Raw genomic sequence first — 23,072 nt, 5'->3', positions numbered from 1 at the left:
TTTGATAAAAAGAGGTTCTATTGACAAAGAGTGACAAATAATATTAAAGATCATTTTTTCACAATAATTCAAAACCGTATCTGGTATCATCAGCTCTTCTCATCTTTTCCACCAAATATCCATTTTTTCATTTTTTCAGACCTGGAAGACACCAAGGAGATGATATTGTTGTAAAACATAAATCTAGCAGAGATTGCAGTAAAACAGCAGGATACAGATTTAGCAACGCATCAATCTTTTCACAACCAGATTTTCTCTCACTTAAATTTTTCTGCACTTTTTTTCTTGTATTCTTCAATATTTCTGGAAATCAACCCTAATTTTGGAGTCAACAGACAAAATTAAAATCAATTTCCAGTTTTTACTCAAAAAATTTGGCCAATTTTCTTCTGAATCTTCTGAAAGAAAGTGTAGACTATAAATGGGATTATTTTGTGACTAAAAAGAGGGAACTGGTGAGGAAAAGGTTAACCCTGTCATCTAAATGTTATTTATTTATTTAAATTTACCTTGATTCGGGAAAGTCAAATTTATCAAGTTCAACATCTGGTCCTTCAAAACTTTGATCTGAAAATAAATCAATAGTGAAGTTAAAAAGTGTCATATTTTGCCCAGAGCTGTTCTGCAAATTGTTAGTTACATTGCAGATGAAGTGAATATAGGTAACAAGAATTAACACTTTCCAAGGTTTTTTGCCTGAAATGCATTTGATACAGGTGAGAACAAACAAACCATTGAACAAATTTGCATGTGGAGTAACATCATGAGAGTGCAGAAATACAAGAAAAACTATACTACTAAATTCACCTTTTAACTTTGCAACTAATTCTTCTGTATATTTTTCCATTAATGGGCTGATAGGATTTTTCTCCCTTTCTATCTTTCTGACTTTATTAATTGCTTCTTTGTAGCTTAATCCAAGCCATTCAGCTTGTTCTTTCTGTAGAGATAGAATTCACAGCTTATGATAGCAGAGTTCAGGAGAGATGGTGGCTTGTATTGATGGTTGATGCAGCATTATTATCACCAATCCAACTTTCATAAAATAATGTTGTTTTCATATTTTTTTAAAAACCTGTAGGCAATGTGAAATTACCGGTATGCCAATTTTGTCCAAATTTAACGACACCAAATTATGGCCACAAAAATAAAGGCTTTTCAAGGGAGAACAATTGATTATCTCTTATTTGAATATGGATTCCAATTTGCATTCACACTTATGTGAAACATCACTCTCAGAAATAGTTACAAACATAAAATTTGTAAAAAAAAAAAAGAAAAAAAGTTTTTGCTAAAAATATTAAATATTGATAGAAGATATCTTGTCCTGACTATTTCAACCATTTCATTTTGGGAGGTTCTTATCCTGTAGACATACATACAATGTAATTGACCTCAATCCACATAAACTACAAGTATATGATATTTACAATTCTAAATTAATTTAATTGATGTGCTAACATTTATGCAGTCAATTTTAACCTAACCCCAATCAAAACATTTTTGGTGTATAATTTTGGCAACAACTCATTCCTGCAAAAACTTCTTTATAAACATAATTTGAAAAATTGTTTTTAATACGATTTTTAAGACAAAAACAGCATTGTAACAGGAGCTAATAGAAGTGTTACAATACATTATAGTACAGATAATTTAGTAATCATTCAAAATAGTCAGACGTAAGTATTTCTTTGGGAAATTTAACACCAGCACCACCAAATCATGTACAACCTTCCTTAGCATTCCTGTATTAATTGGTATTCTTAATTTCTCTGCCACTTTTTTTTCTGCCAAACAGATGCAAACGGTTTCTTTTTTTCAATACTTGTTTCTAATTTCAGTGTTAATTTTGAACCGAACAGACAGAATATTGCTCATAAATTCAGGTAAATATTACCAGTTTATTTAAACTAGTTTGATGTAAATTTTGAATGAAAGTAGATTGTTGTAGAAAACGAACCATGACAAGAGTGGGGAAATGATGAATATATATTTTATATAAAATTCTGAGTGAACCATGAAAAAATCCTGATTTTAATTTGCAGGAGGAGTGGTAAAAAAACAATCTAAATTAATTTCCCCCAGGATGATGATGCTGCAAGTTGTTTTACTGTTGCCTGTATCAACTGCGTGTGTTTTGTTCAAATATGGATACTTGTATTTTATAGGTCATTGTCAGTATACCAATATTTTTTTCTCACTATGTACCAAAAGACCAATTCGTGGAGAAAGACAAATTCAAATGGTTTTATACACTTACAGGTATTATGAACTGCTTATATCTATTGTAGATTTTCTCCCTTTTTACTTCATCATCTGGATACATTTCATCTTTACTCAACAATTTTAACAACATGTGCCTCTTCAGGTCCAATCCTAATTTGGATTGCAAATCTTCTCTTGGTGTCTGTAACAAGAGCATCAATGCTGGGTCAGAGATTAAAGGTGAGAGGTCAGACTCAGGAACACTAGCCTTAGATAACATTGTAGTGAGTGTGATTCCCCTGATAGTTAAAGTACCGGTACTACAACATATTTTAACCAATGTGGGCAAGATCTTTCCTCACAAATATCACACCAGTTGCATACCTATATCTTATAAATTCTTGCAATTAAACAACTGACAACTTGGATTATGAACAAACATCATAGTGATAATTACAGCCTATGATCAAAACCAGCGATAACCCCGACTCAGTGTACAAGGCAAAGGTAATCAGATTCTGTTTTGTATTTCTCCGAATTGAAGGAAGCTAGAAAATGAGTGTGTATTTTTCTTCATTTGATATTTTCTTTCTACAATGTGACATTGAAAACCCTTATAGAAGTAATAAATAATTGGTACTTAGGTACTACTGACTGCAACCGGACACCATTAATAATTTGTTTACATGTATTTGCAAAATGTGAAAGTATTAGCAAAGACAGGCATCAATTTGTACAGTGCCCACTTATCTATATTTTGCATTGGAATCTTTTTCTGCATACCACAATGTATAACAGAGAATAAAAACACTGTCATCCTTTATTTATTGTTTTTGTCATATTACATCAAATTTTGCAAATAGAAGTGTGCATGGAATCATTAGAAGAAACAGTGTACATTGCCGTGTGATAACTGTCGTGAAGGTGATTGACAGATCATACTTGTTTTCAACTCTAGAAGGACAGTTGGAATCTACCAGGTGTGCTTGTGATTTACATAACAAAGGGTGTTTACAACTTTCTTCGTTGTTGTGTTGCAGAAGCCATTGACTGTCGTCCATTATTACATGCTGGAACTACGAGTTATCACCAATGCACACTTCTCTAAGCAATCCCCTATTTTGGTGACTTTATTCATTGTATTTTTCAGTGTTTTGTTTCTCATAATTATTTTGAGAGGTATTAAAGCCAGGAGCTTTATCTTGATATTTTGGTCTATGTGTATTTCATTTCCAGTACTATTGTCTTGTCTACCCCATACTAGCAGTGAAAGAACGCCCTGTCCAGTGTGAGTTCTGTGGGTGGTCCTCTCAATTGCAATAAGCAGGTCTTACACTGTGACAAACACTGAAAGGCTTGTTTACTGTATAGTTACCACAAAACACAGGAATGTTGATGTACGAGGTCATCACTCCATGACATCATAAAACTATAAGTGGTAGAACTTTCATTCTCAAATCTGCAATTGCCACCCAATTACTTACCTTCAAAATGTAGAAATCAAATCCACAACATTTATCAATCTGATCTAGGGTTGATAATGTCACACCTATTGGACCAATATCACGTTCTAATATCTCACTGTAGAAAGATCTTTGGAACACTTGTGGTTTCCATATTTTTCTGACCCTAAAGGTAAGACATTATTATTTAATATATGTTACTATGCCACAGTGGTTGTACAGCACTTGTGAAAAACAAACAGTGTTTTATATTTTTCACCAAATGAATATTATTGTATGTGATACAAAACAAAACAAAACGAAACAAGTCATTGTTAATGACATAATCCCCGTTGGAATTCATATATGAACCAAAAGCATTGTTAATAATTTAGAGTAAATAATTGGCTGGTCTAGTATCAATAGAAATTAGATGTATTAAATGACTCTTCCAAAATCGTTATTAAACTGGATATACTATTCATGCATCCAAACTGAATTTCATATGTCCAGACTCATGTACAGAAATACAAAACACAAAACGAATCATCATGGACATGTATCTCAACATGTATAATGTTTGTATCAAATTTGAATGAAAATCAACAAATACTGTTCAGGATACCACATTTTCAAAAAAACAAGATGGATGCCAGTCGACCATCTTTGATCTGATTATGGAACAAATTGATACGAACATCATTACATGTATTCCTAAATGTGTATGTGCCAAATATGAATGAAAATGGTCCACAAGCCTTGGAGGTATGGTCAAAAAGCAAGATGGCGGCCTGTCAGCCATCGTTGATCCGATTGTAAAACAAAATTGTCATAGACATGTAATCTAAAATGTACAATGTATGTATAAAATTTGAACAAAAAATGACAAAGCATGCATAAGATGCCACATTTTCAAAAAACAAAATGGCTGCCAGTCAGCTAACTTGGATTAGTAAACCACTGCATGTACTAGGCACATGCAAAGAATGAACAGATTTGGTCCACAGGGTTCTGAAATATGACTCCAGACGGGCGGATGGACAGCCAGAGACCAAATTTTAAATCTTCGTTTCGAACTTCACTCAAACGGAGACTAACAAGCATTGAGATTGCATAGTCATCACAAGCAGTGATCCAGGATTATGGGGATACTTGCATTGTGTATAGTTATGTGATCAGTTGTTGCTGGGAATGTACTGTAATGGACAGAAAATATTTGGTTCAATTGGTGGAAAAAAGGTACGTGCAACCAAATTCTAGTTTGAACAAAATCTCACAAGCCAGATAAATAGATGTTACCAGAGATGTTAGAAATTGACCGAAATGAATAAGGTATACACGAATAACCCAATATGCATGATCCTGATCATAAATTTGAATGAAATCGCTCTTTTTTAATGAATCACAAAATAACACAACATACTGTTTTACCTACGAGTACAAGACAGTCATCAGAGATGGCAGACTCACCTTGGTTTCATCTTTTTGTTGTTTCTTTTTTTATATCCTTTAATCCATCCTTCTCCTCCCCACAATGCTGACTGAGATACTTTTGGGTAGAGTACAGGAATAGGGACATTCTGGATTCTCATCTTCTCACCAGTTCTTGGGTCCTTTTTAAATTTCCCTGTGAAAATTTATGAAAAATGTTATAATATTTGTTTTTGAAAATGTTTATAAATTTGCGAAAAACACTGAACAGACTAAGGTTTGATGTAAAGGCATACATCTGGATTGAGGAGATTCATAACTAGGACCATGAAGTTAAGGGGGCCTTTTGCAATGGATTTCATAGATTCCTTATATCCATGTATCTAATGTATGTACCCCCTACAATGCAGTATTCTCAACAAGCCATTGTAAATTACAATAATCACAATAAAAATAAATGATGACAAAGTCTGCATCAATAATTTTAGTGGATTTCAGTTTAAAACCATATGAATAAGTAAGAGAAATTAAGTTCAAAGGTTTGATCCAGAGACAATGTAAACATGCAGTAAACTAATAATCTTGGACCAGTAACCAATGTACTGTCATATTACTATTACTGGTTGCAAAAACATGCAAATTAGGATTGAGGCTGATTTTTCATCCAAAATGCCTGCTAGTTGGCCATATTTGATTGGATATAGACTTTCGTAAAAAAAAAATAAGGCATGCACCAAGTTGTGAAAAAAAATTGATCTATTCAGTCTAAATGGAGGCTCCTCATTAACATAATAACCTTTGCCTGAATGACCCCCCATGAAGGTCAAAATTCAATATGGCGGACGTCGGAATTTATAGTAACGTCTACTCCACGTTAATGTACAGATATCTAACTATGCGTGCAATTAATACAGTTACTTTGAAGGTAAATACATGTATAACAGTACTATTTTTACTGTAGGTGTGTTTTATTTAGTGAATAAACACGAACATAATTGAAATGAATGTCTCTCTGCTGTGTTACATCGAGGAAAACGTGCAAATGGGTACTAAAGTAAATATTTCGTGACCCCGTTCAGTGAGTTAATAATCTTGAACATTAATGAAACTTACAGGGTTAAAACATAGTTCTATAATCGATAACTGTGTCAAATTTCAGCTTTATAGTTTGATTTCCATATATTTCATGCAGTGTTGAATCAGGCCATGCGACGATGTCAACAGCGTATCAATACCCGGAAGTGTAATAAAGCTGTTGACGTGCGTTCGTTTTTTAGACGCACCGGAGATCTTGGCGAGAATTACAATGTACTCTTTCGAGATTAAAAAAAAAAAAAAGCCATTTGATTGGAGAAAACATGTATACAGTAAAACACCCACAAAACAGTACTTGTGCAGAGTAATATTTGGTGTGGGTACTATCATCCCGAGAATTCCTTTTGTACTCCACCTCTCACTCTAACCCTACCCCTCCATCCCTAATTCAATTGTGTATGCCCCTTCTTTAGGAATGACATATTTATATAAAGTGGTGGAGGGTAGGGATACAGTTAGGAATGTGGGGACATAAAGAATTCGTTTGACTTTGTACATCTCTAAATTAAGGCTACAGAACTTTACAATGTGCATAATAATATTATGAAAATTATATACTAGTAATCTGTGCTGATAATGTTTGTCTTTTCACCAACATATTTTACACTGAAGTACTTGTTGATGTTAGTAACATATACTATGTTATCAGATTTACTGAGATTTATAAATATTGATTACTGTAAAATCTGTATTAGAAGCCGCGATACAATGAAACAAAGGGATGCAGCTTCTATTAGAGCATCTACACATATGAGAAATGGTGAATTTTTGGTTCTCAGTTGTTCAAAAAGAATTAAATTAGAAATGCGACTTTTAATACTGATTTAACGGTACTACAATTTGGCAAACTGGAGAGGAGCACTGCTCAGCATGACTTAGTGTATTGTAACAACATCAATAAAACTGAAAAAAAAATATTGCAGAATGTAATCAACATCTGACAGTATTTCAACATCCAATATGTGGGCTGTAAAATTATTTGTAGTTATGTAATTATTTATTTTTATTGTTCATCCTCGTATTCCTGTTCATAATCTGCTTGGGCTGCCTCCTCATCTTCATCAAGTTCACGCACATTATCCTCTACAAGTTCATATTCTTCTTCCTCTTCTTCTATAATATCCACTTCAAGATTTTCTGTATCTGCTGACTGCATTTCTTCCACTATTAGATTAGATGTATCTTTGCTGTCAACTTCTTGGTTTTGTCCTGTGTTTGTACAATTCTTGCACCTGCATCCAGGTCCACACTCTTTGTTAATTTTAAAACAGCAACATCGACGTGTAGTGCAGCCAGTCTTACATCCACACCCCTTTGTATACTCAAATACAGTGGCTTCTACCATTTCCATATTTTCTTTTGTATCCCAAATAATTTGTAAACTGTTGTTTTGTAAGCTAAAACCATGATCTCCATATTCAGGCAGTACAATTTCACTTTCATGAGCCTGGTTCCAAATTTTTGAAACAAAGCAAGAACGTGACCAGTGAAAATAAAGCGCTGTTGGATTTGGCATCCATTCTTCTTCGCCACGAATTCTACTTTGAATAACATTTCGAATCTTGTGCAACCAAAGGTGATGAAGATGTAATTCATCATTATGTGGTGTATCATGTTTCATTGATTTGTACATATCATCTGGATTAGAATAATCCCCTGAAAATTCACTTAAATAACGTTTGAAATAAAGTGTTCCAATCAATCTGTAAAATGATAAGAGACCTTCATTACAGTCACAATCGCTTAGACTTCCTTTCGCCTGGACAGATTTTCCTGATATGAAACTAGAATGTTGAAAAAATACATTGAGAAAAGCAGCTTTACCAAATCCAACAAAAAAAGAAATATAGTCACAACCTGAAACAATATACATAGATTGGAGGAGTTTGCCTCTTTCATGTGGTTGTATATCCGCCAAATCTGGATCTCTTTGAAGGGCATCATTTAATTTATTTAAAAATAAATAAGATAAATCACCAGACCTGGCACTTAGTTGTATTATCACCTCCTTTGTACCACCGATATCACCATCTAAATAATCTAACTCACCAGATGACATGTAAGGTAAACCTATATGGTAAACGTCTGTATCTGGTGAGTATATCAATATTTTTGAATACTGTGTTTTAATCGCATGTAACCACACCAAAGTGTCAGTCTCTTCATGATTACTATGAAATGCAGAATTTTCATGAATAATGCCATCGCATACGTAAAAAGCTTTACCTCGATTGTTTCCTTCAAACCCACCAGCTACAAGAAATGTCTTACTGGTACCAAGATGGGCAGTTATGAGATGAGGCAATTCATTACAAAGAAGTTTAATTAACAAATTTTTGTTCGTTCTTTCTCCTAGGAACACCATCCAGTGTTCTTTAGGGAGAGGAGTATCTAAACGTATATAATCATAAACTTTACAGTTTGGTTTCTTTAGGTCCCTCCTATCTCTCTCTAATGTTTTAGGACTAGGTTTTTCTGCAGATAAAGAACCTGGATCATCAAATAACAAGTGGACTGCCTGTGTGTAATATGTGAAGTGTGGTATGATCCAGCGGCGGAGGAGATAAAGAAGGTAGTCATGGAATGTTTTATGATATGTACGGATAGGTGCACTTTGTATTACAAACATTCCTTCTAATATTACTAACTGTGGAACCCATCCATTTGGTAAATTATCAGTGACTATTTTTTCTTTCTCATAGCGTGACTTAAATACTTTTGTACTGTTTGATTTTGTTGATTGATGATGCATTGTACCATCTGAATTGCATATGGCCCTAGGAAGAGCAATAAACTGCTTGAAAGAATCTATTGGGGTACCTGTTTTAATTGAGTAAGAGATTTGCTTTTTTAGGCACAAATCAAGCAACTTTTTATCCTGATCACTACTTCGAACCTTTTTCTTTTTGGTTGTTATTGATGTGAATGTTCTTAACCTTTTTTTTCTTACAGGGGCATCTGTACTGGGCAAGTGTAATAACCTGCTATTGATGTAATGTGACAGTGCTGTTTTTCCTGTTTCATAAAAAATTTTCAGGTCTTCATGTACTGAACCTGATGCTATTTCAGTAGTGAAAAGTTTCTGTAAACCTCTGTTACTTTCAGCTACAGTGAAAGCTGAAGACTGACATGCTTTGCTGAAATATTTTTTACAAATTTCATTCTCGGCCTCACACACTGATTTCTGCTCATCTTTGTATTTTTTCAGTTTCATTTCTGATTCTGGTAATAACTGTGCTTCAAGATTATTTTGACAGGCAGCACGGTATGGTAAATACACTGCCATATTATCAAGTAATTCTGGGGATGGCTTGTTGATAGATGTCTTGACATGTCAATTTATTAAAGACTCATGGGCTTCATCCAAAGCCAATTCTCGCCAAGTACACCCACTTAAAGATGCAGAAAATCCACCTGACTTGAGATGCTCTAGAATGTTCTTTGGCATCGTAATAATGTCCATCAGATGTTTAGGTATTAAACGCAAGTAAGTAGGACGATCATAAGCATGGAATAGTGGAGCCAGCATTTTGATGGCTCCAACTCGAAGTAGCCAGTTAGAACTTCTAAATCCCAAAAATAATGAAATATAACCAAAACAATCTCTATGTATGAAATTTGACCAAAACTGGAAGGTATCATCTTTCATATTACATGTTTCCAGAAACTCTGAAAATTCCTCTTCTAAACCAGAAATTTTGATTTCCATTTCTTCCAAAATTTCCAAAATATTTTTTAATTGATTGTCATTATCAAAATCATATGTTCTGAGAGACAATTTACAAACTTGTTTCAAGATCTCATCACAATTCATGTCGCATTTCCAGAGATCTTTGTTGACTGCTTGGCGGTAAGTGAAAAACTCTGATATTTGGTGTCTGTACATTGCCTCCCATGCATGTAATATAAATTTGTGACATCTTTTGAAGTTGTGACATTGCAACAGAGAAGTCAGTAAGCCATCCTCTTTGAAAGTTTCCTTGGCAATATCCTTTAATCCTGCCTCCATGTATATTTTGAATATGACTGGTTGAGTGTTTTTTAACAAATGCCAATCCCCTGGAAATGCTATTAACCAATGAAGTTCAGATGAATATTCATGCCTCAATTTTACCAAAATGTCAAATGTTTTGCCATCTCCAACAACAACTAAATATTTTAATCTTTTCCCTATTTTAAAAATATGGTGTAGTTTTTCAACTACATGCTTTACTGTATCAATATTGTCGCAGGGTTCATTCAAAACCCCAAGGTAGATTGCCTTAGCTTTCTCTGTTATAGGGGGGTGATGATGAGACAACATAGATTTCACATTTGGTAAAACAAATGAAGATTTCAGTTCAAATATGGAATGTTTTTGTAGAATGTAATTAAATAATTCTGTTCTAGTATTGTTAAGAGCACTCTTTTCATTTTCAGAGAGGTTAAAGTCATCAGGAGATATATTCTGAGTAGGAGGTGCACTTTGAAGACTCATATATGGTAAAAAATGGTGTAGACTATCAACATGTGATTTAACAGTCTTTACACTGGTTACTGTTTTCCTTTTTTTAGCATTAGGTGGATCATCATCCCCAGATATACGTGTTGCTGCATTGTATATATTGGGGTCAAAGATGCTAATCATTGATTTGTTAACAATTTCAGGTTCTAATAACTGTACATTGACCACCATCCATGGTTTTAGTATCATGTCAGGCACGGATAAATCAAACAGATCAACATTACTTAGTTTCTCGTTGGATATAAGAAGACTGTAGTTTTCAAGATGATCACAGAGTAGAAATAATGGTTCTACTGTATCATATTTTAATCCAAATACATGTGTTAATTCACCTTTATCAGAATATACTTTTACAGGACATTTTAACAAAAATGATAAACATATCAATTCTGTTTCATTGCCAGGAACATCAGAATTACACAACTGATCAGCTCTTGCAGCAAAAGTAGGAAACCTACTTGTTAGTAAAACAGATTGATCGTGACTTGAAAGGGTTTCTTCAAAAAAGTCATAGCTGTCTGGAGAAAGTAGTACATTAGCAATGGCCTTTCTGACAGCACACACTAGTTCTAATTCAAAGTTACACAGTTCCTCAAGTTCTGGTTGTCCATCATCATTTCTGCTGCACAAACGTAATGCACGAGAAGAACAAATAGCAATACATCTGAATAAGGAATCAGAGTCATTATTCACTTTAATCAATTTTAATTCAGAAAAAATTCTTTCTCTTGTACTGCCAGGCATGAAGTCATCCCCTGAATACTTCAAAGAATTTGGTTTTGGTTCTACAGCCTGATAAGATGTCCCATGAATGCCTCTGTTTTTAAAATCAGCTCTTACAGCTGCATGTGGTTGGCCAACATCAATGTTGTCAACTGAAGTAATGGCAAATGCATCTTGGGTAAACGAGTTTGCGAACTCTTCATCAATGATATCAGTAACGACCCGATTCATATGTTCTCTGCATGTAGTTTTTGAACTGACAAGCCCGAATGAATTAAACAAATTAGCCAACTTAGAGGAACCACTGTACGTGTCAATGCTATCGCTCAATATTAAGTGTAGTGGATAAGAACAATTGCTATTCTTCAGAAATAATAAATGACACACATTAAAGAATAAACGCAAGTATTTTTTGTGTTTAAAAATGGAGGATTCTCTGTAAAATCCCATATAATGTTCCCCCCAAGAAAATTTATTTCTGAACATTTCTACTCGTTCAACATTACTTTTTGTGATAAGAAAAACAAAATTCCACAAAACTGGATCAATATCATTTATGACTTCATTGATTTTAAGTTTAGACAGATTAGGATGACAACTGTGTTTGGCAATGAATCTATTTGCTTGGTTATACAGTCTCTCATTCAGATCTTCAGAAGCTGCATAAAGAATAGACATTGAACTTGGACTTTTTTCTTTTGTGCTCTGCAACAATTGGTTTTCAAGTTTTGTGCATGTTTCCTGTATTTTGACAATTGTACCACGTGTATTGTGATATAGCACATGTAAAATTTCCCTAGTATTTGTACCGTGTCGGAGTATAAGTGTACCATAATAAGGCTTGACAACACCTCCAGATTTTATTGTGGAAAATGTAATGTGATGGCCAAAAATGTTTGTCAATTCATGTTTCAGCTGTGTTGTAGATTTGTTTGTGTAATATTCCAGTGTTTTATCAAGTGTATATTTATTACTCATTTCTGTAATCACTTGTTGATATTTGTCTCGAGCTTCTTGAAGAAGTAGTGGGTCTTTTTTAAGCAGCTTATCTGCTACATAACATGTAACTATGTACATTGCTTCTAACTCTATATCATGGACATTACCCATGCACATTTCTTGTTGTATGTCATCTACAATTTTTTTTAAGGTTGCATTATCCGAGAGGAAACCTTGATTTTGTTTTTTAATACAATCTAACGTTCTATATAAATTCATGTAACATGAACCACACAGAGGACTGTCAGATGTCAACTCAACATTTAGGTAATCTCCCTGATCCCTGCAGTGAGCTAAAATTATTTCAGGGCTTGGGGGGTATCGAACACTACCAACAATAACAATACCACAATCTGGAATAGCACAATGAACTCTATTCCTTTTCCGCCATAAATCATAGTGGTCACTGCACAGAGGAACTAAATCTGGAATGTCATCTGTTAAGTGCACTGCTCGGGAAAAAATGGCTTTAAAAAGTTGTTTATCATTGACAGTAGCTGTAACATTACTACTGTTTTGGCTGTCAGTACAAATGAAGCATGATGACTCAACTCTTTTTCTTTTGTCAACAAGAGCACTGGCAGTGTTTGATGCTTTTTGTTTGAATTCCTGTTCTATTTTTACTTCACAGGATGAACATATACACATATACTGATTAACACCATATTTTGTTCCCATCCAATCTATAAAGTCACTAGATTTATTTATTTTATGGTACCACCGAGAACTAGATTGACAAGAACACATACCACAAGGACCACAGTTTGGTTTACTAGGATGGGCCTGTTTAGCCAAAGATCTAACCCCACCTAATCCAGAAATATTAATGTAAATTTTATTAGGTAAAGGACAAGGTATGACATATTTAAGTGGCCTTCCAGCAGCTATGAGTTTAAATTGTTGTTTATCTATCCCTGTGATTTTCATTACAGTTTGCACCAAGTCACTGACATTAAGAGATGTCAAAGGAACTGTAAATAGTTTGTCATTTAGTGCAATGTTAACACAAGTGCATGACCAGACCTGCAGGAATTTCTTCTTCTTGTTTCTAAGTTTATTAACCCTTGACATTCTCGTCCTAATATCAGTCAATACCAGTTTAATTTTTTTCTCAGATCCATGGTTTCTTTTTAAAGATTCTATTGTACACCATCGTTTGTTAATTATATTAATTTCTTTCACAACAGATGTTTTACAAAGAGAATGTTTTGCAACATTAGAAGGAGGACATCTTTTTTTCAGCTTTATGTATGACTGATAAAGTGACCGGAAATCCTTGGCAGTTTTATCATCACCACATACACTAGACATTTTTTCTACCCAATATTTGTTTATTTCTCTGACAAAATTTGTGTACTGCCTGAAATGCAGTACAGCAAAAGCTTTCACCCTAGTGCTACATTTTTTGGTTACTTTCAATAAAAATTGCTTTCGCTGAGTTATTAAATTTTTAACTCTGCATAAAGTAACGTGAATGGGTGAATCACCCCTTTCAGCCAACCAATAGAGTTTAATAATAAAAAATAAATTACTCCTACTAATACCGTTCAGAGTTGAACTTCGTTTAATCCTTTTAACAAAGGCCATTACAACAGACAAGTGAATTCACCTCTAAAGCAACAAGAAAAAGAGAAATCCAATAGAACAATCTTCACCAAAATACAGCTTTACAATCAGCTACTGGAACACAGTAATCATTTGGGCACTCTGAAAAAAAAAAGAATACATTTTTTTTATTATTAAAATGTTTGGCCTCAAAAATTATACAATTTATTCAGTAATCAATTGAAAGCTTTACCCCCAGGGAATGTAACAAAATTATAGGGTATATGCAGTGTAGGAAATTTGTCCAGATTACATACCAGACATCAGGGCTGGTAACTTTCAAAAGTTACAAGCCCTGCTAAAATGTTACCAGTCCCGCACATTTTTTCAATTATTTTCGCACACACACACACACAAATAAACACAAGTTGTATACAATATACTATGCACGGTTTATTTTAACAACAAAGTAGCTGTAGAGAACATGCATATTCAGAACATGATATATCAGACGTCTGTGTCACTGTTGCTCTCGGCTAGATCAGAAAAATCTGAACCATAGTCAGAATCTAATCCAGCTACCAAATGAGCATCACCATCACCATCTGTTTCAGCTTCTGCAACTTCCTCCTCATCAAGTGCTTCAGCAGCTCTCTGCTGCTCTACTGCTTCATCTACTGCCTGTATAGCACTCAACTTCTTTCTCCTCTGTCCTTCCATAAAACTTGGTTTTTTAAAAAAATTAGTATTTATTGATTTTCAGCCCCCAAGTGACTGTGGGTGGAGCATTCTTTGCGTCGAATATCGATTTGGCTTGTTTATGACCAATTGACATTTCATGGCATGTGAGGGCATCATGTCTTAAATTGGTACAGCCGGTTACAAACGATCCCTTTCCGTACTTACGGAGTTTGTCTGGTATTTTGCGGTTTGATAACGGCCCGTAAATAGCCCAGCAGATACGGCAATACACCGTATGATTACCGGTGTCATCGGTGACTAGCCCTGCGTACAGTGCTGTGTGTACGGGGACGCGTTCGGTTGATAGATGTCCCCACCACAGCCCTGCGTACCTCCATAGACAAAGTCCGGGACTTTGAAAAATATAATTTTTTTAATGAAATAACATGCCCAGGTACCAAAAATGATGATCGATCACCAGATATATCCAGAACTCCCAGTTCGGAGTCCAATTGTGGATGGAATCGGCTACTTTGCCCTAAAAACAAACACATTCTCTTGCGTGAATGAAATTAAAAATGGCGGCGTTTGGTGGATAATTCCTCCGGTATCAACGCGTTTACATTTTGTCCGTCTTTACTAGTCGCTTTTTAAAGACATTTCAAGTTTCAGATAACTTTGTAATGGTTGTTACGGATAACTATCGTCATTTCAACCGATTTCGGCTGGGAAACTACTTATTTTTAACTTGCGCACCAATTACGGTGCGCTCCCCGACTTTGTCTATGGAGGTACGCAGGGCTGTGGTTGGGACATCTATCAACCGAACGCGTCCCCGTAAACACAGCACTGTACGCAGGGCTACATCGGTGACCAGCCATTCTTTGAACTCCGTCTTCCAGCTTGGAACGATTTTGCGAGTACGTTTTGACTGGTCATACTCCTTATTTGCCGCAATTCTATCGATGCTCGACTTCTGTTTCTTTGTTGGAGGGTCTATCCCCAAAAAACGATACATGTTGTACGCGAAATGAAAACTTTGTAAACAAACTACTCAACGATAGAACTGGTCAGGGGTCACCGGAAGTGTCACTGCACCATGGGAGATAGGACCTGACCCGAGGTCACGTACCTATTATTATGTTAATAAGTCAATGGATTCCGTGTTGTGGGTTGAGAATGCGTGTCGGCAAGTCGCGATGTGCGACGGCAATGCAATATTTTCATAGTTTTGGCTGATCACGTTTCTGTTTAAAATGTTTAGAGCACATATAAAGAATGGTAGCTTGTTTTTATTTTAATTTCGGCGGAAGAATGTGGTAACATGTTACCCGACCACCGGACAGGGAAGTTTGAAATTCAACCAGTCCGATACGAAAGTTACCCGTCTCGGGCGTGCGGACGGGCAGGAATTTCCTACACTGGTATATGTATGCCTGAACCATATCCTTGGTAGGTGGGTAGGTTTGATATGCTATGATTCAAGAAGCGAGATGTATTAATTTTGTAATCGTGCAATACAAACATGCCAAAATTTAATAAAATACAGTCTTGGGTCCAGTCTTGTACAACATTATTTTTTTTGCCCAAGGTTTGTGAAGTGATGGGGGGTATAATACCTGACAGGGCTTCCCAGTATAGAGCATTAATGCTCCTACCATATATCCAAAACAATTTTGTGGAAAAAACAGTTAATGAACCAGCTGTGTTGTGCTTACTTACTTATCTTCATAAATTTCACAAATCAAACCCAAAAATTGGTTTCTAATGACATCAATGTGCATTGCACTCATTGATTGGCTGGTTGGTTTCAATTGAACATTGAATTTTTCAAAGAGTGTATTTCTGGTAGTTATTATACACAGTACTGTTAGTAATATGAGGGTATCACGATGATACCGGGTATATGTACGAAGACAGTACAGCGGGAGTATCGACCGACGAACAGCGGAGGTCGATGCAATCACGTAAATTCAAGATATCTAAAATACATATGTTTTTCTAAAAATGACTGGCAAGAGCCTGGGCGCCGCCATTTTGAAAACACCATAGTCGATATAGGCTATATTTGAGCACGATTTAATACTATTAGGGGAGCTTGTGCAAACACTTAATGGTTGTGTCTACCTGCAAAGCATTATATACTCCTTAAGTAAGATCATATTTGACACATTCTTTGCAGGCCATGCTTTTCATGCAGTGTTTTAGTAGGCCTTGAACACCGACAGTCAGATCACGAATTAAACTGCTACGAGGTATCACAATCAATAAAACAATCTAAAAACAAATCAGACGTGCTTACCTTTGTTAGTAACAAAAGCGATCCTCTTCTACGGGAGAAGAATAGGTTTAAGATGCCAAAAATCTACTGAAACTACCTCTGACAAAAATCATAACGGTCACCAAGTAAGCAGTGAGGGCGCTGTTCATTCAAATCACATTTCGTAATATTTTATGTTAATGAGGAGCCGCCTTTTAGACTGTATTAATATCTACATGGTTGTAAATGAATGGACGAATGCAAAACTAAATATAATTCAACGTCACTAACACTATGACACAATAGGAATATATAAATATAACGAAAATATGTTATTGTTCAACAAAAGGATAGTCATTCTCTATAAATTTTTCTGGGTAACAAATGTTAATCAATGTACAATGTGGAAGACCCCTATTCTCTAAGTTGGTGAGATCCCAGAATAAAGTTCTTTTGTACAACAGTGTTGGACACACTCCTAAAATGAGAAAATAACCTCAAAACTACACGTTTTTCGCGCTGTGCATGTTCGACATTTGTGTTGATAAACATTGATTTTTCCACAATCCAATGCACTCTTCAAATGGAAATCACAAGTATGAGGTTTGACCTGGGCGTGACTTGCACTAATTACCGCCGGTGACTCCTTCGATACCTTCCAATCACATGAAAATTACCTAATTACAGCTTGGAAATATGTCAGTTCGTACTCGTTGATCTGCGCAACAGTCAAAGTCGTGCTTTAAACTCAGAAACAACAGTGTGTTGCAAACACTGGGTGATCTCAATAGACTGCAATAACATGAAAGCTCATCACATCTTAAATGCACACATGACAAATTCGAACAATAAAAATTGATGAGAGAAATTTACCTTCCTCTGGTATCCAGTGTATTGGATTTGGGTAAGGTTTAGTCCATCTCTTCAAATCATGCCAGACTTGTGGTATTTTGGTTCCTAAACCAGTCTGGTACCTATGACCAAACTGGTGATAAAAAAAGAAATGTAAAAGACGAAAAATCAACTATTAATGAAAAATGAATTACTACTCTTCAAACATTATTAATATAGTAAGCTATGGACAAAAATCATAATACACAATTTATGAATGAGAACTACACTTACAAAAAAAAGTCTGATGAACTTGATTCAGTTAAATTCATTTGCAGACTCACTTTAATTGTAATTAGGATTTCTAGCGATTTTGTGACCATCACTTGTTACCTATAAAAAGTCTTTTATTAACAATTTGAGGTCCGTGTCGTGGAGGAGGTACGGACCTCCGATTGTTATAGGTAACAAGACTTGTTATAGGTAACAAGTGACTGTGTCATGTGACTTCTTTAATTCATGCATGTTTTTTATTGCATATATCTCACCAGAGGTACACTACTTGGGGTTTGCAACTACAGTGACATGATACCAAGATCCTGTTTCAATCTCACTCTCGCATAAGCGTTGCAACTCAGAAGAATTCGAATGTCCATGCCAGAGGTAATTGGGATACTGGAATGTCCAGGTGGATCAAAATAGCTGCTCATGATATGACGGATTACGATAAAAATATTTTCTGTACATTTTTTCACCATGAATGTGGTAATACATGTTTTATTGTTTTATTACAAACCGCTTGTATCATGTCAGAAGGTCGTAGCATCAGTCTCAATATCTACGAGATGAGACTTGAATGGGATCTTGACATGATGTGACCATACAGCACTATGCGCGTTGCAAACCCCAAGTAATGTACCTCTGCACATACTTATAATTCTTTTTTTGTAATAATAATAATAATAATCATCTTTATTGTTATCGTATCCTCTAATAAAGGTATAGCAATGAAAAAAAAAAATTAAATGAGATTAAAAGAGTATAAAACAAAGGTATTAATAAAATATAATAAATGAAAGTAAATGTTTTTTATTCATTTTGAGGCAGCTGGTAGTACTTTTTTCAGGTTGTTCTCCCTGATTTTAAAACAATCATCTATGTACTTAGCAATTTGAGGAGCTAATTTTTTACTACCATTGTTTAGTATTGCAACTATTTTTTCTTTGTCAGGAAGTTTTGGAGGTAGCATCAAATTTTTGAGAAGCTCATTTCTTTCTTTTTTATAGAGACCGCATTTAAGAAGGAAGTGCTCTTCATTTTCTATTTCGTTTAATTGACAAAACTGACATTTTCTTTTTAAAATGTCAATGTTTTTATGTCTTCCAGTTTCTATTCCTAACACATGAGCACTAATTCTTAGTTTGGACATGGATGACCTGTGGAAGGGATTTTGCACAGTTTCTAAATATTTTTCAAAAGTGAATTTTGTTTTTAGATGTCTGTATGTGCGGAGTTTATTCTGATGTTTTGTTCCCTTATTATCATCATACAATTACATTGAATCTAAACAGTATGTTTGAAGGTTGGCTGCAAGCTTTTCAGAGACTGATTTAGGCAGCTTTTCATCTTTGTAATGGTTTTCTTCCCAAATGTGACTCATGTTTAAATGAGTCAACAGATTCTTTATACCAGATGTCCAATTATAGATGTTTAAATTATCTAAATAAATGCCAAGTCTATAGGCTTCTGAAAGAAGTGTGTTGTTCTTTGTTTGTTTTATTTTACATTTTACATTATATTTAATTTTTTGTTTTATACTAGTAATAGCTAATGGATATCTTCCTAGTTCTAGTAGACAAGCAAGATTGGTAGCTTTGCTGTTTACTCTTAAAAGAGATTTACAGAATTTTACATGCAATTTTTCCATAGGTGTTGTCAAATTAAAGAAATCTTTTGCATGGTTGTTGTAATCAGTTGATTACAAAAGTATAAATAAATACTCTTGACAAGGGTAAAAATATCTTCATATAATATTCCAGATAACATTTGTCAGTGTTTGCATTTACGTATAAAAACAAATATGAGCCGTATTTTAGATGGAAGAAGTGTATATGTCTCACGGTTTCTCGCGCGACTTCAATGTCATCTACAGTGCTTGTCCTGTACACTTATAACTTATCTACCCTGACTGACGTGTATAAAATTGCATCATTAAAAATATTTAAATCCACATTGTATATTACACATTCAAGTGCAATATTTGTTGATTTAACAATCTTCGATATGAATGTAAATAATACTCACTCTTCCAAATCTGTGCACAACTTCTGGTACTTTTTTCGAAGCCATGCTTACTGCATTTGCAGTGCACAGCTGATCTGTACGTTAGTCACGTGACAGAGCTACGTTTCGTTTCGACTCAGATACAAGTCTGAGAATTGGTTCGGATTATTTGAATACTCGTTTGAATCCTTCCGAGTAGAGTCATCAATAAAATCGCCAATTTATATTGAAACTTTGGATATTCGGGTCCTGCTTTGTCGTTCAAAGTTCAAAGTTCAAATGCGAGAAAATGTGAGATTTTGCGAGACTTTCCCTTCTGTGGCGGCGCTATTCACCTATCAACAAAGTGTAAAAATGGCGCTGCACAGTTAGCAACAAGAAATTATCGGTAAGTTGAAGTCGATACAAGGATTTGCCACTGGTTACAAGCGTGCATGCCATGTACTTTAGCGCCATTAAAGTCACTCATTTCCAGATGTCAAGAAATTAACACCTAGGAACATCTAACACAAAGTAACTGCATTCGATTATAAATACACGTCGATCGAAATGCAGCGAGTAAATAAACATATTATATGTAGTGGCAATGACATTCGTGTATTTGAGGAATGTGGCGCAATTTAATCTTTGGACATTTTGCTTAATCTTGGTTAACCCTCAACTACTGATCTTCACTTCACCCATCCCTTCTTTGAAAAGTTCTTCGCTCGTTACTGTATTCTCGATCATTTTGCAGCCGACTAATTATATTGGTGTATTGTGTGAACGCCAGTAATAACATCCAGCCTTTTTGACGATGGCAAAATAAAATATGAATATTATTTATATATATAATATTAAATTAACATGTACTTTTTTTTCATATTAGATAGATTCATATAAATATTGTACATAACAGAATTTCGAAACACAGAAATGGCAGGAAGGTAATAATAATATTAACTTTATTGCATTTTAAGAAATACACAATTTTCTATCAGTATATAACAATGAAATTTATGTAGATCAATTCCTCTGCTCCCAGCTTGAAATCACAAGCTGCATATAATAAAGTTCGTCGGATTACGATAATGGTTCATGTATATCCAGAACATCAAAATAAGACGATATAACTGTGAGACCATGACTCATGCAATACTGGTACTGTAGAATACTTTATTTTTGCTTTGAATTTATCGCTATTTTTGCTGAAGGGAAGATTCCGTGAAAATAAAATCCAGCGAATATACTTTTTTCCCCTATATTTCACATTAAACTCATCAAAAATCAGTGAAAATAAATTCCATACAAAACGCCCAAAAAGCCTTTTCAACGAAAATTAATTCCAGCAAAAATAAAGTATTCCACATTATTATCTCCTTTTGTTTTATTATTTTTTTTGTATGTAAACTTGAAATGTGATTCATGACATTTTGTGGCTTTTCTTTTTATCTAGAGATGTTTTTCCGGCTAACAAACCAGGAATGGGAAATTTCCGATATGGTTTCAGCCATAAGGATGAGATTGCTATTAGACAGGAGATTGACCAGTTGAAACGTGCATCAGAAGAAAAAATGATGGCGATAAAATTGGATAAGAAAAAAATAGTCAGACTGAAAGTGGATGAGGATGATACTATAGCGTAAGTTTTATATGATCAAAATTGAGGGGATAGACTACTGGCGATACACACATGATTCTGTTTTTAAACATGTAGATGTTAAAATGAAGTGATATTCATATGTAAATTGTATATACTCTGTATATATTTGTAAAACACCATACAGAATTATTCAAAAGTGTTACAGACATGTTTGAATTGTGTGTCATGTTTATGCAACATTCAAACACTAGAAGTACTATCTGCATATGATGGAAATAAAATCCTAACACTGAGCGCAAACCTTTGTTGCTATTTCGGGCTGTTATTTCTCATTAAATTATTACTGAAGGCAGTGAAAAGATGTATAATAATCAGGTTATCACGAGAATACTGCAAAGTATACAATCAGGTAGTACAGTAAGTCATCAACCTCCATTACACATTGGTTGATACAGTCACTGTACTGTTTTCATGTACACTTGCGATACTCTCATAAAAAACTCATAATCTGTATTAGAAGCCGCATTTCTAATAATAGAAGCCACACCCATTCTTTTTGAACTATTATTGAATTAAGAACCAAAAATTCATCATTTCTCATGTGTATATGCTTTCATTAAAGCTGCATCCCGTCTCTTGCATTGTACCATTTAAATAGAAGCCACAGCTTCTAATACAGATTATACGGTACATGTATTTGTAATTGAGTGTTCAACTACATTGAGCCAGGAACTTGGTACATCAATATTTTGATCTTTTTTTAAAGGCATACATACATTGGTGGGATTCAAGATAATATTTTTATAGATACGTTTGTCAATTTTTTCAAACTTGCATTGAAGATTTGTATGATAGTTTTACACAGCTGTGTAGCATACTCTTTGCTGTACATGAGTATATTTGGTGTTATTATACATCTGTCACCGTTATGCCTGATTCTTTTCTAAACATTTTAGATTTCAGCATTCCCATGATGTATCCATGGAAGGAAAAGATGTATAATAATAAGGTTATTACGAGAATTCCTCAAAGTATGCACTCAGACAGTACGCCGCGTCGGTCGATACTTCAGCTGTACTGTCTTCGTGCATATTCTCGTAATAACCTCACATTATTTCGATACTGTAATCCTAACAGATATGTGAACACTGCCTTCATAATTTTGTGATCCTTTATAATTATCTTGAGCACCACTAAATCCTTATTTTTGCTTCACCTATTCCTTTATTCTTTGCAGTGATAAAGTTCTGAATGTGTAGGTATATGTAGATAAACACATTTCAATATTAACAGAATTATTACTGTGTTTAATAAATGAATGGAGAAATATACTTTAAACTAATCTCAGAATAAAAGACATTTCACTGTACATATGTACTGTTCACTGGGTTTTTAATATCATTCTATTTCTCTAATTTCTCAAAGAAATGAATCTGTGAATACCTTGATAAAGTTGTATGCAGTCAAACTCATGTGGTACTCAGTGTGTTA

At 34.6% G+C, this 23,072-nt stretch overlaps 2 protein-coding genes and 1 long non-coding RNA gene across 3 annotated transcripts in view; 1 reads left to right on the top strand and 2 right to left on the bottom strand.

The window, feature by feature from the left end:
• Window positions 1-20,283, bottom strand: LOC100369880 (large ribosomal subunit protein bL28m-like). The gene is made up of 8 exons (XM_002739299.4): window positions 20,021-20,283; window positions 17,759-17,870; window positions 5,118-5,274; window positions 3,690-3,834; window positions 2,261-2,407; window positions 808-940; window positions 510-567; window positions 1-141 (listed from the first exon to the last, which is right to left on the bottom strand). The coding sequence occupies exons 1-8, from the start codon at window positions 20,063-20,065 to the stop codon at window positions 90-92; spliced, it is 849 nt and encodes a 282-aa protein (XP_002739345.1). The 5' UTR covers window positions 20,066-20,283; the 3' UTR covers window positions 1-89.
• Window positions 13,946-17,049, bottom strand: LOC146746824 (uncharacterized). Its single transcript, XR_014929175.1, has 2 exons — window positions 16,928-17,049; window positions 13,946-14,106 (listed from the first exon to the last, which is right to left on the bottom strand). It is a non-coding gene; the product is annotated as an uncharacterized LOC146746824 (long non-coding RNA).
• A 16-nt stretch (window positions 20,284-20,299) lies between the features above and the next one.
• The window catches only part of LOC100371376 (uncharacterized), a 66,586-nt gene continuing 63,813 nt past the window's right edge, over window positions 20,300-23,072 (top strand). Inside the window, exons 1-3 of the mRNA XM_085497940.1 lie at window positions 20,300-20,387; window positions 20,868-20,925; window positions 21,435-21,620. Of these exons, the coding sequence (XP_085354066.1) occupies window positions 20,915-20,925; window positions 21,435-21,620 (197 nt within the window). The 5' untranslated portion in view covers window positions 20,300-20,387; window positions 20,868-20,914. The remainder of the gene's footprint in view (window positions 20,388-20,867; window positions 20,926-21,434; window positions 21,621-23,072) is intronic.

The sequence above is a fragment of the Saccoglossus kowalevskii genome, chromosome 4 (assembly GCF_978046115.1).
Source record: "Saccoglossus kowalevskii chromosome 4, keSacKowa6.1, whole genome shotgun sequence".
Lineage (NCBI taxonomy): Eukaryota > Metazoa > Hemichordata > Enteropneusta > Harrimaniidae > Saccoglossus > Saccoglossus kowalevskii.
Note: the sequence above shows the minus strand (reverse complement) of the source record. Positions and strands in the feature narration are given on the sequence as shown.

What these genes read in the sequence shown, in the direction of transcription:
- LOC100369880 (XM_002739299.4), bottom strand. Translation starts at nt 20,065, where the DNA reads ATGGCTTCGAAAAAAGTACCAGAAGTTGTGCACAGATTTGGAAGA. An exon ending in ACACTGGATACCAGAGGAAG is followed by an intron (nt 5,275 to 17,758) that starts GTAAATTTCTCT and finishes AAATTTTCACAG; the next exon opens with GGAAATTTAAAAAGGACCCA. An exon ending in AACAAAAAGATGAAACCAAG is followed by an intron (nt 3,835 to 5,117) that starts GTGAGTCTGCCA and finishes TCTTACCTTTAG; the next exon opens with GGTCAGAAAAATATGGAAAC.